This window comes from Python bivittatus, unplaced genomic scaffold (genome assembly GCF_059951505.1).
Source record: "Python bivittatus isolate LINGU-HERP-01145 unplaced genomic scaffold, Pbiv_v1 ctg000530_np1212, whole genome shotgun sequence".
In the NCBI taxonomy this organism is placed as follows: Eukaryota; Metazoa; Chordata; class Lepidosauria; order Squamata; family Pythonidae; genus Python; species Python bivittatus.
In genome coordinates this window covers 4,652,846-4,669,725 of record NW_028277085.1, presented here as the reverse complement: position 1 = coordinate 4,669,725, position 16,880 = coordinate 4,652,846, and the positions used below count along the sequence as shown (strand labels likewise).

The 16,880-nt window shown below is 43.2% G+C and overlaps 1 protein-coding gene across 5 annotated transcripts; it reads right to left on the bottom strand.

Annotated features, from left to right (window-relative positions):
* Positions 1 to 15: 15 nt before the first annotated feature.
* CLK3 (CDC like kinase 3) lies at positions 16 to 16,036 on the bottom strand. Of its 5 annotated transcripts, none has more exons than XM_088148420.1 (13): positions 15,509 to 15,679; positions 13,347 to 13,498; positions 10,628 to 10,844; positions 8,268 to 8,361; positions 7,937 to 8,003; positions 5,074 to 5,190; positions 4,376 to 4,548; positions 3,793 to 3,887; positions 3,278 to 3,407; positions 2,948 to 3,030; positions 2,158 to 2,237; positions 1,725 to 1,815; positions 16 to 1,092 (listed from the first exon to the last, which is right to left on the bottom strand). In XM_088148420.1, the coding sequence occupies exons 2-13, from the start codon at positions 13,496 to 13,498 to the stop codon at positions 907 to 909; spliced, it is 1,485 nt and encodes a 494-aa protein (XP_088004546.1). In that variant the 5' UTR covers positions 15,509 to 15,679; the 3' UTR covers positions 16 to 906. The 5 variants fall into 5 exon arrangements, 4 of the variants coding, with proteins under 4 accessions (XP_088004546.1, XP_025028083.1, XP_007436924.1 ...); XM_025172315.2 differs by having other exon boundaries at positions 18 to 1,092; positions 4,376 to 4,542; positions 15,509 to 15,677; XM_007436862.4 differs by lacking the exon at positions 15,509 to 15,679 and adding an exon at positions 15,904 to 16,036 and having other exon boundaries at positions 19 to 1,092.
* Positions 16,037 to 16,880: the final 844 nt, after the last annotated feature.

Sequence of the window (16,880 nt, the reverse complement as noted above, 5' to 3'; positions counted from 1 at the left end):
AGGACTTATCATGCTACAGAATGGCACTCAAATCACCCCTTTTATCAGATATTCCATTTAAAGCTGCTCATCGTCTTCAGGTGTATAGTATATGTAAATATAAATATATAGGGTAAGTCAGGCCCCAGAGACAATTTATTATATAAATTACATTAAATGTTTGGATTGGTTGCCATTTTCTTTTAAATACTCCCTTGTTTGATGCAGAACCTTTGAGCATTCCTAAGTACAGAACATTTTCTCTGTGAAAAAAAACAAAATGTGATTGGCCTATGGGGCCTGACTTGGTGCATACTCTCTTTCTCCGAAACAGTTATTTTTAGTTGATCTTTGCAAGTTAACAGTGAATATTGGCTTAGGTCATTCAGGTGGTTAAGCTGTACTTTAGCTTTGGTCTACAAAGTATGCTTCTTCAAGGTCATCTTTTCACAATTTAATACCGAATTAGCCACAAAACATGGAGTGACCAAATACTCCAAAGCACAAGTTCCTATTCCCATACTTGATGTTGTTCTTTACAAAGAAAAAAAGGGAGTTAATACACAGCCAGTAAGGGAAGAAACTACATTGTAAATTCCCAGAACAGATTTGTGGTAAGATATAAAACCACAATTTTATTGTTAAACGTAAAAGTTCATTCATAGGAAGTCAAAATAGCTAGACACAGTCATACAAGTAAATTATCAAACAATATGAAACACTTTATTTGAACTTTACAACATATAAATATGAGACAAATCTGTGCTTCTGGACTGCAGTCCCACTCCCCTCTCACGTCCGGTGTCCAATCTGAGATGCACCAACACTGCGGTCCATGGTGCTACACGGGGATTCTTGGAGTCGTCCCCCACAGAGGTCAGACCAATCTTGGAGTATTTACATATCCTGCTGCGACCTCCCCTGCCGTCATCTGCTTAAATCACGGCTTGAATCTCGGCAAGTCAGCCGCCTTTCCTCTGGAGATAAGCCATTGAAGAATGGATGGTGCAGGGCCTCAGCGAACGTGATCCGCTCCGCAGGATCAAACTCTAACATTTGCCTCATCAGATTAAACAATTGCAGATGCTCAGAGGAATCGTGGAGCATGTATGTCTGGGTAGAGAAAAAGCATCAGGATGTATAAATTAGTGCCTCTTTTTAAGGGGCAGCTGTGTAACTTGCAGCCCCTTGAAATGTTGTAATTTATTTTTTCACGTCATACAAAGGGAATAGTAATATGTAGGGAATAATCCCACTTTAAAAATGTTACAGTAGCAACAGCAGGCAAGATAGGAAGTTTTCAGTGAAAGAATCTTTAAAGCAGCAGGTCAGAATCTTGCCTATTGGAATCGTGCAGTTGAGTAATAGGTACAATTTATGCAAGCCTATCTTCTGGCTTGGGCATAAGTAGCAAGATGTTCAGTTACCACTTTCATTTTAGGGCATGTGGACTTAATCTCCACTTTTTAATTTACAAGGTATTCCCAGCCAATGGATCCCATTATCTGCCAGTCTAATATTACCATAAGGTTCAGGTAAAAAAAGAGAGATGTAGGTAAGGCTACTTCGAAATCCTTAATGGTTGCAGAAAAGTAAACCAACATTTCTGCTGGCTTTCCTGTTCCAGAGGCATAATGAAATGAATTCAGGTAACAGTCCATTGTTTTTACTTTTTTTGACGAATTAAGAAAATTGTTTTCTTAAAAGCTTTTTTTTTCTTTTCAACTGCAGACCGTGGCTCTCACCTGTAGGGGTTTGCAGTTCTCTTGCACGTATCTTCCATCAGAAGTGTTCTCATCCCATACTAAATTTCCTTTGTGAAAATATTTCTGCTTCCTGATTGCAAACAAGGAAAAAGAAACACACACAACTACCTTTAAGGGAGGAGACAAACAAGATTGGCTACCTCTCGAAAGCATGCACAAAATTCATTTTTTCCCAAGTACTTAAATAAGACCACAGCTGAAATTGTTCTACAACATAGACTACACTGTGCAAACAGGTCTATCATCTGCAGGTTTGGTGCTTCTTCCTAGGTGTGCTGTTTTTCCAGAAAACCTTGACAAACATCTGATGTTGCCAACAAATCATCTTTGGCTGATCTACCTGCCCAAGATGACGACTGCCTACTTCCTGCTCCTGAAAAGACCAAACTTACTCAGAATCAAGCACTCCTACCGAGTTTTGCGGATCATGTGCTGTGGGATCAGGCCAAGGATTTTCTCCATCATTACTAGATGTTCTCTATTCTCATGAGTCTGTGAAGTGAAACAAAATAGTCATTTCTACTCAGCATATTTTTCTTTTCTCATTTGCTGCAAGAAAGTAGGTGAAAAGACAAGTTCATCTCCAAAGTAAAACACAGGTTGCATACTGCCAAAGTCAGCCATATGACACCAAAACATAATGGACACAATAAATGCATCCTAGCAATTGATAGGCAAGGATAATTACAGATAGTCCTCACTTAATGACCACTCATTCAGCAACTGTTCAAAGTTATGATGGCACTAAATGAGGGCTACTTACAACCGGTCCTCGTAGTTGTCATCGGAGTGTCGCATGATTGCGATCTGGGTGCTTGGCAACTAGCACGCAATTACAACGTCGCAGCATCCTGCGGTCACATGATTGCAATTTACGATCTTCCCAGCCAGTTTCCCACAAGCAAAGTCAATAGGGAAGCTGGCAGGAAGTCAGAAGTTGTGGTCATTGCTTAATAACCCACAGGAGTTCGCTTAACAATAGCAACCGGGACTGCTGTCAGTAAGCGATGCAGTCATGTGACATTGCACTTTACAACCACGTTGCTTAGCGATGGAGTTTCCAGTCCCAATTACTGTTGTTAAGCAAGGACTACCTGTAGTTTATGAAACACCATTAAATATGTGTCAAAGTACTTGCTCTTTAACATAGAAGAAAAAAATACTCAAACTGAATGTATCCAGAGACACTGAAATTCATATACCTGAAAAAGTGTGAATCCCCGGTAATATTCAAAGAGGATACAACCAATGCTCCAGACATCACAAGGCTGTGCCCAGCCCAGCTCTGCAAAAGAACATACAGATTCAGCACTTGTGTTTTTCATAGCACCTTTTCATCCGAGCCTTAGTTAGTGAATGGATAGCAACTTCCATAAACAGGTGATCACAAGTGAAGTCTAAAAAGTTATTGCACTCTCTCTGCCCAATTGCTCCAGTTCTTTTTATTTCAGGTGCTTTGCTCCCTGCTTTTGTAAATTAATTATTTAGCAAATTTGCTTAATGTGAAAATCAAAAGGAAGGTGTCAACTCACCCAAGATCACCTCTGGTGGGCGGTAGTGCCGAGTTGCCACAATAGTGGTGTGATGCTCATGGTCAAAAGTGGCACTCCCAAAATCTGCTACCCGGATGCACGTGTTCCTGATAGATTTCTCCTCACAGTTCTGTAAGACAGAAGAGAGACCACCGGTCCATTCAGTTGCCTTCTCAAAAGTGATATTCTCAAGAATGTTCTATAAATAGCTACTCTTCTCTGATGTGGTGGAAAATGGCCATCTACTGCCTGGATGACACAAGTCCCCAAAGCTAATGCTAGATGTTAAGTGGTTCAATGTCTGAATGTCAGGAAGGAAAAAAACTCCTACGCAGTAAGAATCAGAGATAAAGGGGGAGGGCTGGCAATTTTACATAGCCTTCAAAGCTTCTGAAATCTGGGAAAGTTGCCATATTGAATATTAGTTTCATAATAAACCAACTGCAGTCACAACTGATATTCCTCATTTTCTTGTAAAAGCAATAGGCTGACCGTCATATTTAAATGAAACCCACCTTTTTCTCATTGTACAAGGTATCAAATTCTGAGTTTACAAACAAGATGTTTTCAGGTTTGAGATCTGTGTGAGTCAGCTGGTTGTCATGCAGAACTGCAAAAGAAAAGGGAGGAGGCATTTCAGTAAGCCCGGCTTTGTAGTTACAGACTTTAGCCCAGAGCTGAAGTCTCATGTGAGCTTAACTACTGGAGTCTCTATTTAGAAATAGCTACCCTGCAGACAATTTTTAAAGATGCTGAGAAGTATTTAGGTGTTCTGAAAGAAAATCATACTTTAAAGGGTAGTCATTGTCCTAAAATGATGAACTTTTATGAGACTGAGTTTGTTTTCCTTCCCCTCCCCATCTGGTTTCACAGTGTGCCTATTCGATTTTATGCCATCATGTCCAGGTAGAAAATCGCCCATGAAAACCTTGGGGTGACTTTTGTTCCATTGGCCATTATGGATCCTGGATATGCAGGATTGATCAGGATCCTAAACAGGTGGAGAATAACCCAAACCCCACTCCTCCCCAGCATAGAGAAGACCAAGACCTTTCTTTTTTCTTTTCCTTAACCACAGGTAACACAGGTAGCACTTACATTTCAAGGCATGGCAGAGCTGGTAGGCCATGTGCCTTATCTGTGGAAGGGGGTAGGGCTGGAAGTTATTCTCTTTCAAAAATTCAAAGGTGTTCTTGCCCAGGAGCTCAAAAGCAATGCACATGTGGCCATGGAAGTTGAACCAATCTGACATCAAGACACACAAGCTGGACCCAAGGAGGAAAAGAACAGAGGGGGAGTGGAAATTTGGCTGCCAAAGAAGCAGTACCGCCCAGCTCTTCCCAATACTTAATTACCACCTCAACTTGTTCTAATGGGGTTGCCTTTAAGAATTCATCCCCACCCTTCACTCCATCAAACGGGACCCAAATGTTAATGTTAGTCGGAAATTTGGGGAGAAGTAAAATCAACTTAAATGTAGCTTCTATGAGTGGGTAGGTGGATGGGGGGGATTTATTGCATCAGAATAAAAGGGTACAAGAGATATTTCTGCATAAGCATGTAAAAGTGTCTACTTCCTCAACAGCTAAAATCAAAGGAATTGATAGAATAAGTACTACTTGATTTTAATTTTCAGCTATTCAAGGAGGGGACCGCGCTGATCCTTCCCTTTCACTGCATGGTAAGAGAACTGCCTCATTTCATGTTTTTTTTTCCTCTCCATTTTTCCTGGAGTTTGTGCCAGCATCCTCCTTTGGAAAAGAACATGCAATATAAACTGGAGTGGCAATACTTACTGTTTATTTTCCTTGTCTTTTTCTTTAATTTTCTTTAAGACATTAATTTCTAGTCTGGCTGCTTCACGATATTTGCCCACATTTCGAATAATTTTCAAAGCTACCAGAGATTTGCCTCTATGGAGCAGGTGGAGAAAGAGAAGAGAAAGGTGGATGATTAGATAATAACAGCAGAAATTTCTGATAAGGAAGTAGCTGCAATTAAATTCAGTGCTTCGGTTATTTGATTAAAAACCCAAAACAAGAGAAACAAATTCCTCTTTCCTTTCATTCAATTCAAGCTTCCACGGACACAAGTGCCCAAAGGTGATAGAACAAAAAGTAAACAATCAAGTATCGTAATTATTAAATCATAAAGCTCTGACAAAGGAATTGTGCTTTAACTATTTGTTTAGCTCACTGCCAGAAGGCCCTCTTCATATCCTTTTGAAGCCCAGAGACACTTCATGCTACTTAATGATGCTGTTTCCTTATGACAAAGCACTCACAAATGGAATAGGTAACTGGATTATTTCATTATTTCAGTATTTATTTACTTGTATTCAAATAAGGAGTAGCAGGACCATCTGCCAGGGGCACGTCATATTAATGTCCCCCAAATGCCATGTTTTATCAACCCTGTGGAAATTCAGGGTGGTATCAATCCAGATGTATGAAGGCCAGCTGCTGCACTGAGGGGCCACCGCTGAGAAGCTGGTGAAGTAGGTCCCTGCAGTTAGAATTCCCTCAAGGTTGAGACCCTCAGCAAGTCCTCTCTCCATAGACAGGCAGGTTCACTTTGGAGAAGGGGGTCTTGAAGACACTCAAGCCCTGAGCTATGTAGGGGCTTAAAGGTAACAACCAACATCTTGTTTTGCCCACAGAAGCTGACTGGCAGCCAATGCAATGCCAACAATGTAAGTGTCATGGGGTGAATTTAGATGCACCCGTAGTTGCATGCTATACCAATCTACGTGGATTTTGAGGGCAGCTCCGTGTAGGGCAAGTTGCAATAGTCCAACCGTGAGGGGACAAGGACATGAGAGATCATGCATAGTGCCTCCTGATTCAAGAAAGGATGCAACAGCTACACAAGATGTTATTGTGTAAACACTCTCCTGCCCACAGCCTCCATCTGCTGTTCAAGCAAGAACTATAAACTTAGGAGAATCGCCAGACTGCAAACCAGCCCCATACGGGGAGCATGACCCCATCCAGAGCTATAAACAGAACACTGCTGGATACAGAAGGTCTTCAGATCCACACCCACTCTGTCCTGTTAGGATTCAGTCTAAACTCGTTCCTTCTCATCCAACCCCTAGATTGTTTAAGAACAGCAATCCTTTTTCCGCAGGTCACCGATCAGCTGAAAGACAAGAGACTCTTTTGCTTTCCTCTGGCCCTTTCAGATTCTGCTTTTATTTCATGCTTGGCTCAGATTTACTTGGGTTTTATATGCTGTGCTCTTTTGGTCCATCTATTGGACTGTTTTAATCATGACAACTTTTGCATACATTTTATGAATCTGTTATTTCTTTAAAAGCAACCAACCAACCAGGGATAGAAAGCCTCTGCAATATACTATTCTTACCCAGTCATTATTTTGCCTCTCTCCAATTTTTATTTGATACAGCAGCTTTCCTCAGTTTGGTATTTCCCAAATGCCTGGGAACTATAGTTGGAAAACACTGTGGAAGACATTCTCTATTTACCATTTTCCACACACACGTATCTCTAGAACCTTCTAGAGCCAATGTCTATGATCTTTTTCCAGTTTAACACCATTATCAGAAACATCTTAGCTGTGTTCATCCCATGCACTTTACTTGCTCATGGATGGGCTCAGTGTGTCATGTAAATACCAATATGAACCAGCTGTGGGGTTAGGAAGCAGCAGCTCTGGGTTGATTTGGGGGTCAGACTCTGTCAACCAGGTCATTCAAAGGACACAAGCCAAGCCTGCTGGGTCACGCCTCCGAGAAAAAGCGTTGAAGTTGTAGAGCAGCTAGAAAAACAGGCTCCCCGTTACCGATATGACTACCAGAGTCCTGGCAGCTGCTGTACCCAATCTTCCTAACAGTGACTGGTCGCAGAAGTAAACCAAGGCACAAGGCATCTCCTAGCACCCCATGTACTCCTAATCAACCATATCCCAAACAGCACTGCTTGGGGACAGCCCTGCTTGCATGCTGGGGAAAAGGTCTGCTTTCTGCTGCCTTGCTCCTGGTTGTGGATCCTGATTACCGGGAGCATGCTCCCAATTGCTTGCATGCTTTCTTTCACCCTTTCTCACTTCCTGTCTCCCCTGAGGGGTGTCTTGAGGCTGTCTCCTTCACCGTGGCTTTCCTTCTTCACTAAAGGCCGGCAAGGAGCGCAAGAGTGTTTTTGTTCTCCTGGAACATTTTGGGTTGGCTGACCTGACAATCAGGGGGAAAGTTGTGAAGGCAAGTGTTTTAGCACTCTCTCTGCTGTCCTGTAGGGAAAGGAGGGAGGGAAGTGATGCTAAGCGAGGGCCAATAAGACAGACATTGTATGGTGGGTTTTGGTGGAAGGATGCCAACAGCAGGGGGGGTTGTCAAATTCACTTGGAAATGCTACGTTTGCTTGCAGCATTGCCAATTTTCTTTCTTTCTTCCCCCTTTCCCTTTGAAACCCAATGGGGAAGTAGCTGATGATGTTATGAAGCCTCGCCACCCCTTATCTAATGCAATGATGAATGTGATTCTGTCCAGTTCCTGAAGAAATAAGGGCAACTTTGATGCCAGTTGGTGAGACTGTGTCCATTCAGAATCATCATGAGAGAGATCTGACTGGCTTAAGCATGATATGGAAATGGGGCCATTGTGTGTTTCAACTCACTGAGACCAGGAATCTGAGGTCCTACCTGGCGTGGTCCACGCACTCCACCACTTTGCCAAAAGTCCCTTCGCCAAGGCTCCCAACAATTTCATCTAGGAGAGAAAACAAATGCAGATGTGAGCGCTAGGGACAGGGAGGACATGAGGTCCTGCAATTTCACAGCATTCAAGTCTCAAGAAAGGCTCTCACTGCTACACTCTTTAATACACAAGTGTCTATTTTCTGTGTCAAGCAATTACTGTTCAGTCCATTTATAAGCAATAAACATTAGAGACCCCTCCCGTACACTGAGAGCGATCTCGTCTAACATGGGGATAGAAAGTAGAGAGGTAAAGTTTTACGAAAGGTGGCTGTACATCGCTCTTGGAGCCAATCGCCGATCCTGCACACCAGGTGACCTTCCTTGTCATCTTCCACGCTCCTGCTGCGCTTATTGCTCTGTTGGCTTCTCTGTACACACCGCCCCCCGAAACGCCATCCGACCAATCGCACACAGCGGGCAGTTCCGATTGGCAGATTGAGTTGTCATTCAAAGGCGGAGAGACGACGATGCGTCGGTGGTTGGATTTTCCAGATCCCAGCATTTCATAAGGCACACAGCATATATAACGATAGGGATATTGCAAGGGACACGTCAAGACACAAACCGACTTCAAAACAAAGGTTAAAAAAACAGCTACAGGTATGTAAAGAAACTGATTAGCTATGGGAGGCAAGTGCTGGAGTCTCGCAGCAGGGTGCCCGTAGTTCTTGAGCAGGGAGGAGCAGCTGGGATGTGCCCAGTGACTGAGCATTCTCCCAAAGGCATCAACTGCCACCTCTTAATCACTAAGGGAAGATACAGCAAGCCGCCGAGGAAGGAGGATTCAATGAGAGCAGCTTCTCCATCGTCAACCGTGATAATGGGCATGTCAGCAGAAGCCTACGTTGCCCCCTCCTATCCCAGTGGCTGTTCAGTTTTGCAGGGACCCTCCAATTCCAGCCCGATCAGATGGAAACCACTACAAATCTGGTTGCTCTATATCTTACAAGCCTGGTCTAATCCCTTGTTTGCTTTCAATTCTGAGTAGAAATCAAGCTTAGAAGAAGTCTAAAGACAGTAGCCATGTCCAATGTGGGAATCAAACATTTTAAAATGTTGCTGATGACCGTTCTATAAAGGACCAAAAGCCAACTAGGTTATAGAGATCAGCCCCATACCGCCCAGTTCTCAGGAAAGCTTCTGACTCTCTTGAAGAAGAAAACATGGAAAACGAGTCCTTCATTGTTACTGGGTTCTACCGAAGGAGTGGGGAGAAACAGCCAAGCAATTCTGAAGAGTTTCACTATTATAAAGGATTATCCCAAAAACCATTTTATTATAACCTTTCAATTGCAAAAAGTTATAGCTTGTTTAGACTGAGCTGCAGGAAGACGTTACAGGCTCCAAGTCTGCACTCCCTTGTTTCACCTTCCATCCCCTTCCACTGAAGAACAACTAGGCACATGGTCTAAGAGAAAGTGGTTGGAACAGAGACAAGCTGAGGTAATCTTAAGATCCTTAAGCATGTTAAAGAGAATTAACAAAATAGAACTGTTCAGGTCACACCAAGCAAACTCCATATCCTTAACACTGCAGTCATACTTATGGGAAAAATTCCAAGAACAGGAATCTAGAGGAAAAGGGGAGACTTACAGTGATTAACCTCAGGTTTAAGATATTAGCAAGTGTAATTGAAAAACAGGATAAAGAAAGATGACGGACTGCTTCAAACCATCAACAGAACTCCCTTCATTTGCTATCTGCATAAGAGCACATAGCAGTTACAGCATTTCCAGCTTTAGGTACCTGTGAGGTATATGAACCAGTAAAGCAAAGTCGTACATGCGCCTTAATATTCACTGCTCTCTTTTGTCATTAAATTACTTGTTTCCTTTCTTTGCAAGTTGGTGGGGAGAGCCAGTACATGGATGAGATTTGGGAACTACTTCTTAATTTAATAAAAATGACATTAAATAAGAAGATAGTTGTAACCAAGCTAAAGCCAGGAAACCTGTATGTATGATTCCAAAACCTCCAACAAGCTGAATGTATGCTGCAGCCCTGTATTATTGCCCAGCAGGTACTCAAATTCCCATCATCTGGAATTCTTTGAGTCCTTGGTAGGCTGCCATACATAACTAGGAGGCTGCGTGGGTCACAAATTATTCAGGCTTGTTATATGCTCAGCAGGATACAGAGTCCGCCAAAATTATCACCAAGAGGGCTGCATGAGAAGAAGTCAAGTTCTCCAGCCAAGTCCAACACAACCTGACTGTGGCCAACAAAGGCTAGAGCGCTGGTAAAAATGTCCTATTACAAAAGCAGAGAAACAGTCTGGGTCACTGAATACAACCACCCAGCGTCACTAAGCATGTTACTGAGTAGACGCTTAAGGGTGAAAAATAAAGGATGCAGCACAGCCATTCTGAACCACATGCACAAACGCCCCTTGGATCATCACCTCCCAACTCATCTTGAAAAACACACGCTTGATGCTCATCCACTACAGCTTGTCACAGCTGTGTCACCAAGCCTAACATAACCAGGAGCGCACAAGAAACCTTAACTGTGAACCGTACTGAAAAAAAAAAGATCGCGATTAGAAGTACTCACCCAATGTTAATCAAGGCTGAAAAAGAGCTAGAATGCAATTAGACCCTAGACATTCCTGAACTCATTTTGGATGCTACTCACCGAGGAGGTACTGCTACAAGACCTGGTCCTGCGTTTCCGACAACGATGTTGGTGCTTCCTGGTCCGATGACGCTCTCGGTCCCGAGATCTCCGGTGATGGCGTGAACGGCGGGTAGAGTAATAGTCCTCTACAAAAGATGGGCTTCGCTCTTCAAACTTGTGGACTTCACTGTCTGTCCTGTCTCGGTACCCTCTCTGGTAAGGCAATCTGTCCTGGCTGAATTGCAAACAAAAGTCTGATTACAACTAGAAAAGGAAAAAAATGGCAACCCTTGACATAGGATGTTACTTACTGCCAATGCACTTAAGATCAGCTGCCCAAAATAACTCTAACACACAAATCTTACTGCCTGCTCAGCAGATGCACCCACCAATTACTTAATGCTTAGGTCTCATGACATCATTGAATGCAGCACATTTTGGTAACAAAGCTGGAATCTTAAATGCATCATTTTTATTCTGAAGTTGCAGTTCTATTAAAAAAAAATATCCTTAGCAAAAACAAAGGAATGGAGTGCAACAGCTCCAGGGAGATATGCTTCATTGGGATTACAGTAATAACAAACCTTCCTACATTATTCTTCTGTGGCCCCATTTCACCTGCCTATATTTCTTTATGCAATAAAATCATGCCTTTCAGTAATCTATAATCTTCTGAGGTCAGAAGGGAGTTAACTAGCAACAGGATCTTTTCAGCTGTGGCAGCTTATCTCTAGAACGTTCTGCTCTGGCAAATACTTCTCACGTTATTGTTTCTGCAGGAAGACACCTTGAAGCCATAATCAAGTGGAGAGTTTAACTGTTAATACTTGCCAATAGCAGGTCAGAGGAGAGACGGCCAGGCTGAGTGGGCAGGCGGGTTGATTTACGAAGCAACTATATAACAGAAAAGTAGTAGGCCTCAATATAACTTTCTGCCTATTTAGCTGCTTTACATAGATGATAGGATGTAGCACACAGGACAATTGACTAGGATTTAGAGAAGAGCAGACCTTAATGGCATATATGTACAAACCCATGCCCTATTTGGACTGAGTCTGAAGCTAACATTTCAGCCTCCTGAATCACGTGGGCTCTCCTTTTTTCAAAAGTTTCTATGTACAGAAATCCACTGCTTAATGTGCCCACTACTGTATTTTTACTCATGAAAATAAGTTTCTGGTTCAAAAAAAGACATGTGCACAAAACAACATAGAGCCTCTTTGCTTTATTGTCATATAACATCTTTCACAGTACCAAGCATTTTTCAATTCTTAGTCCTTGCTATCCTATGAAGGCAAAACAAAATGATTCTGAATGAATGGGTTCTGAGCCAAAATAAAACTTTCCATCAAAATGTCTCATGCATAGGCTTTTATTTTAGTCTATCACAAATGCAATTTGTACCTTTTTGATACAAAACAGTTTGCATATTATCTGTGTTGTTCACAACTAAGCAGCCCCTCATTCAAGAGATATCCAAAGGTTTATTTGCCAATTTCTGTTAGTTCAGGAGTCCAAGCAACACATGCAAGTGAAACTGGTAATTCAATGCACACTGCTAAAGCAGTCCTCAGCCTGGCCAGCTATAATTGTAGGCCCCTGCTGACCTTTGTGCTCCCTTCTTTGATTTCATCTGTTCTAGCCCACTCTTGGCTCTGGAGAAGCCCAATGACATCCTATGCCAGGGCAACCCCTGGCAGCGTTTAAAGCTGAGCACAATGGTGCCTGACTCCTCAGTTCCAGAGTAACACGCAAGGGCATGTGGTGCTTTGATTCTCAATCATGATATACTTCTGTGTTGAGGCAGTTGTTGGGGTCAGCCTCCCAGCACCTTGAAACTGTGCTGCCAAAATCTGAGCCACTGGGGGGGGGGGGAGCAGCCAGCTGTAAGAAGGAGAAGTATAGCAGATTGCTCCCCAGAAGTATCTCATTCCACTTTTTAATCCCAATCCCATGGGCCAAACTACAGATGGTTTGGAGAGGTTAAGAGTGGGGATGGTAGTGGTCTGACCTCCCTATTTGCCCACTGATCTATTTCCATTAAGAGGGCAGAAAGATTCGCTTAGAAATGCCACAAGCTTTCTAGTATATACTATACAGCAGTGGATATTCACTATATATTGGTTCTAAATATTATACCTAGGCTTTCCCAATCCATTTTATCCAGAAAGCTTCCTCGTTCTTCCTAAAATAATTTGTAGTTTATCTGCACAACCAAGAACTGAGATTACTAGTGTTTCATTATATGCCTTGCAGTTTTGATACAAAAATAGAGAACGCAGGTAAGAACCTTTATCAGAATTCATATTCAGAAGCCAGCAATCTAAAACAATCAGATCCAATGACAGACTAACTACAGTGTCCTACTTTGGAGCATTCTAGACTCAATAAGCTATGGGCTGACCTAAGAAAGCAATTAAGAACTCAGTAGCAATTTTGTTGGAACGAACCAGAAGTACATTTGGTCAAACATTATGTTGCCACCAGTGGTGAAACAATTCACCAAGTCTCCACCAATCTCACAAAATATGAGAGCAAAATTCCTCAACTGCATATAAACCTAAAAGGCTTTTTTTTATGTAGCACAAACTATGTGCGTTGGCAGACTTATCTTCTATTATCCTTGAGAGATACTTACAGAGGAGATAAGGTATCTCTAAGCAAACATATTTGTAATTTCTCCTTTCAGACTATTATCAAGTATCAATCAGTCAAACACTTGTTTCAAGCAGCTCACCTTCTAGAACGTGATCTCCTAGAAAGATCCCGGCGAGTTGGATACCGCGGCCTTCCTTCATGGTGCTCTCGGCTACGAGACCGCCGCCTCTTCCATCTATGGCTCATGTAGGGCTCAGGTTCAGGCGAGTGGTAACGTTTACAGTGATGCATCTGAATACGCAGGGAAGATATTTGTCTGAATGCAAGAACAACCTCTCCAGAACAAACTCATCCCAATAATATTCTGCGCCTTTTTGCTACCTTTCACAAACCTCAACAATCCTATTATACTAATTTTTTTTGTTAGTGTATCCTCAAGAAGTCAGATTAGCGCACCATCAAATTCAAGAATATTCACAGCAGTGGCACTAAAAAGGCCTTTGTGACATAAGCAACAGACTCTCTAAGAGCAATCATGTTAAAGGAATATTACCTATTTACAGTGTTCTCTTCGAAATGTTATAACCTAAGCATAACTGACACAAGATAAGTTAAATGAGAGCACCGTGTACATCATAAATACATTGTTACTCTTAGATTTGTTTCTATATAGTAAGTATGTTTGAGAAATAATAGTAATGTAAACAGCTTCAAGGACTGCAAGTCAGATCAGCTCAATTACTGTTTTGACTTGCTAAAATAAATACAGCAGAATCAGACATTTCTTAAGTCAGTATTTCCTAATCCGATATCCTCCAAGTATACTGGAATTACAACTCCTAAATCTCAACCAGCACAGCCAGCCGATATTTTTAAGTAAAGCAACGTCACTGAACTATTCTGTATTACTCTTGCTCTCTTTTCCTGTTTGTCCAACTTTTAAATATGGCTTCGGATAGTAAATCTATTGTGTCAGTTTATCTGGTTTTATTCTAAAAGATTAAACTCCAATTAGCACTAGCCATCCAGGTTTCATTCTTCTCCAATTTCAGATCAGAATGGAGAAAAGAAACCTTCTTTTCTTATCTTATTAGGTAACAAACAGGTAGATTAAAGAACAAAACTCCCTAATTGTAATTCTACATGGAATTCAATTGTGCCCACTGGTACAACTAAGTTGCCAAACAGGAAATGTAGAGTTTGGAATTCTGCATTTATCATCTTGATTTTTTAACACAGATTTCAATTTACAGTGGCCTAGAAAAATCAAAAGGTAATCAAATTCTAGCTTCTAATTTATTCTCAGGATCTCAACTGTAGAGCTGGAGTTAAATGACTCTGGGATAAAAATAGCATTTTTGAAATAGCATCCTTTATCTAATATTTTCATTTTTCCCCCTAGAAATTTCCATACGCCTCTTACAATAAGTTTACATAAAAACAAACTTAACAAAAGAGTAACCTACGTATGATCATAAACCCTATAAATCTAAGAAGCCAGGTTTTTAATTTGTATTATTAAAAGAGCATGTAAGATATGGATTTTTATATATTCAGCACTAAAATAACAAAATGCACCTTTGTGCAAAGCATAACTCCTAAAAAGGGCAACCACTATGGAGATGATTGCCCTAGTAGTCAACCACTTGCTAACAGCCTTCCCAAAACTGATGCACATCAGATGTGTCAATTACACTTGTAGTCTGACACACCTGGATGGCTGTTGAGAAGGCTGAAGAGAGGGTTAAGCAAACCATTTAACTAAGACAGAATCAAAGGCCTAGTTCACGTGAGCGTGAGTCATTGGTTCACACTGCACAAAGCAGCAAATCGTGTCTGAGAGGCGACAGTGGCTGTTTGCACAAAGATGGGTAAACTCAACTAACTAGAACATACGATGCGGCCCACCAGCACCATTTTTATGGCTTCCGCGGGGAGCAAGATTTAAAAAATGCGGGGCGATGTTTGCATTTATCACTTTAACAAACGATGACGATGATTTTAGGCAGGTTTAGGAGCAGAGCTGCCATACGCCCCGCAGAAGCCACAGGCACCCATTTTGCCCCTGAATACGCCCGAAGCCCTCTCCCCAAATGGGCCCCGGCGCCGCCCACTTCCGACGCGAGCCCGACCTGCCAGGCGAAGCCCGGGGGAGGGATCCTCGAGGGGGCAGCAAGGGCCACACCCGCCGGACGGCTCCGCACCGACAGGCCAACGCAGCCAGCGGGTGGGGTTTCCGACGGAAAGCAAGCTCCGCGCTGCTCCTTCGGGCCCTGGCCTCCTCCTCCTCCCCCCCCTCACCAGCTGGGGTCCCCGGCGCGAGCGGAATCGGTCGAATCCGCACTCGGGAAAGGGGGAAACGGCCGGGGGGCGGGAGGGACCGTCAACATCTGTTTCCAGCTGCGAAGTGCCACCGATGTTCCCGCGAGACTTGGGCGAGACCGCCGCACGACCGAATTCGTGGCAGACCCGGGGGGGGGAATAGAACGGTGAGGCCCTGAAGGGGCGTGGCCGGCTCTCCTGCGAGGGAAGCCAAGCTCCGCCCCTCCTTTCAGGCTCCCCTCAGAAACAGCCGGGCCTGGCCTACGCCGACTAGGCCCTCGCGGCGGGCGACAGCTTTCCCACTTTCACCCCGCTTTCGGGAGTCCTCTCCGCTTCCCAACCGCACCGAGCAGCGAACGAGCCCCGTCCCTCACCGCTGTTTCCGGCCCCTCTGAGGCCTCCGATTCGGTTTCTCCACCACCGACGACGATGAAAACGACACTGCGCGCAGGCGCACTCGGCCGTTCTGACGCTGACTCTCTGTGGCCGCCGTCGTGCGGGCTAGAGCGGCTGACGCGATGTCCTCCCCTCGGCCGGACGCCACGCTTGTCGATGGTGTCAGCCGCTCTAGGCGTCCGACTTTGTGGTAGTGGAGGACTGCGGCAAGGAAGCGTAGACACGCAGGAGACGTGTGATTATTGTTGCTGTTATCGTTGTTACTGTTGAAATTTATAGACTGCTGAATCTCTAAGGGCTCTGGCAGCTTGCAAGGAAGACACGCAAGGACAGTATACAAAGCGTGCAAAGGAAAGGTTTGCGCACTAATTAAAAAGGTCTACAAAAGAATTACAACGTAGCATAAAATTACATTAATTAAGGCAAACTATAACCAAACTAAGATGGGATCAGTGCATAAATGCCTTCTGGAAGAGCTCTGCTTTGAACAGCTTCCAAAAGGCATTTGGGGGGGAAGACAACTGGGAAGCCATTCCCATATTATATAATAATATCATAATTTTTAAAAAAAATAGATGCCAGAGGGCTATCCTGTGTATACTTAGCACCATTCAAGGCAGTAGGGCTTAACCAAATCCTGCTGTGAAGCGTTGCTGCAAATTTATATCATGCTGTCCCCATTCGTTTATATCATGTTGATGGTTTGCAGACAAAGACTTTCCCACTTGGTGCAACGGTGTTTCTTTTCCACCCTGGCTCTATTCACAGGCTGGGCAAAAGGGAAGATGGTGAGTTTGAGGCTCAGTAGTTGCATTCAGACACCACAGGCTTAACCTGGATGCTGGATGAGCTGTTTTCTGGATTTGCACAATATGCTGAATTGCACCTGGACCAAATGGTCTTGCACACTAAGCCAAGGTTAAGGCTAACTAAACTTAGCACATGGTACAAACAC

Bases quoted from the DNA above. Each gene is read 5' to 3' on its own strand.
- CLK3 (XM_007436862.4), bottom strand. From the start codon at position 13,498: ATGCATCACTGTAAACGTTACCACTCGCCTGAACCTGAGCCCTACATG. The intron at 10,845-13,346 runs GTGAGCTGCTTG...TTTGCAATTCAG, and splicing joins AGGAGATCACGTTCTAGAAG to CCAGGACAGATTGCCTTACC. The intron at 2,238-2,947 runs GTATATGAATTT...TTCACTTCACAG, and splicing joins GGGGATTCACACTTTTTCAG to ACTCATGAGAATAGAGAACA.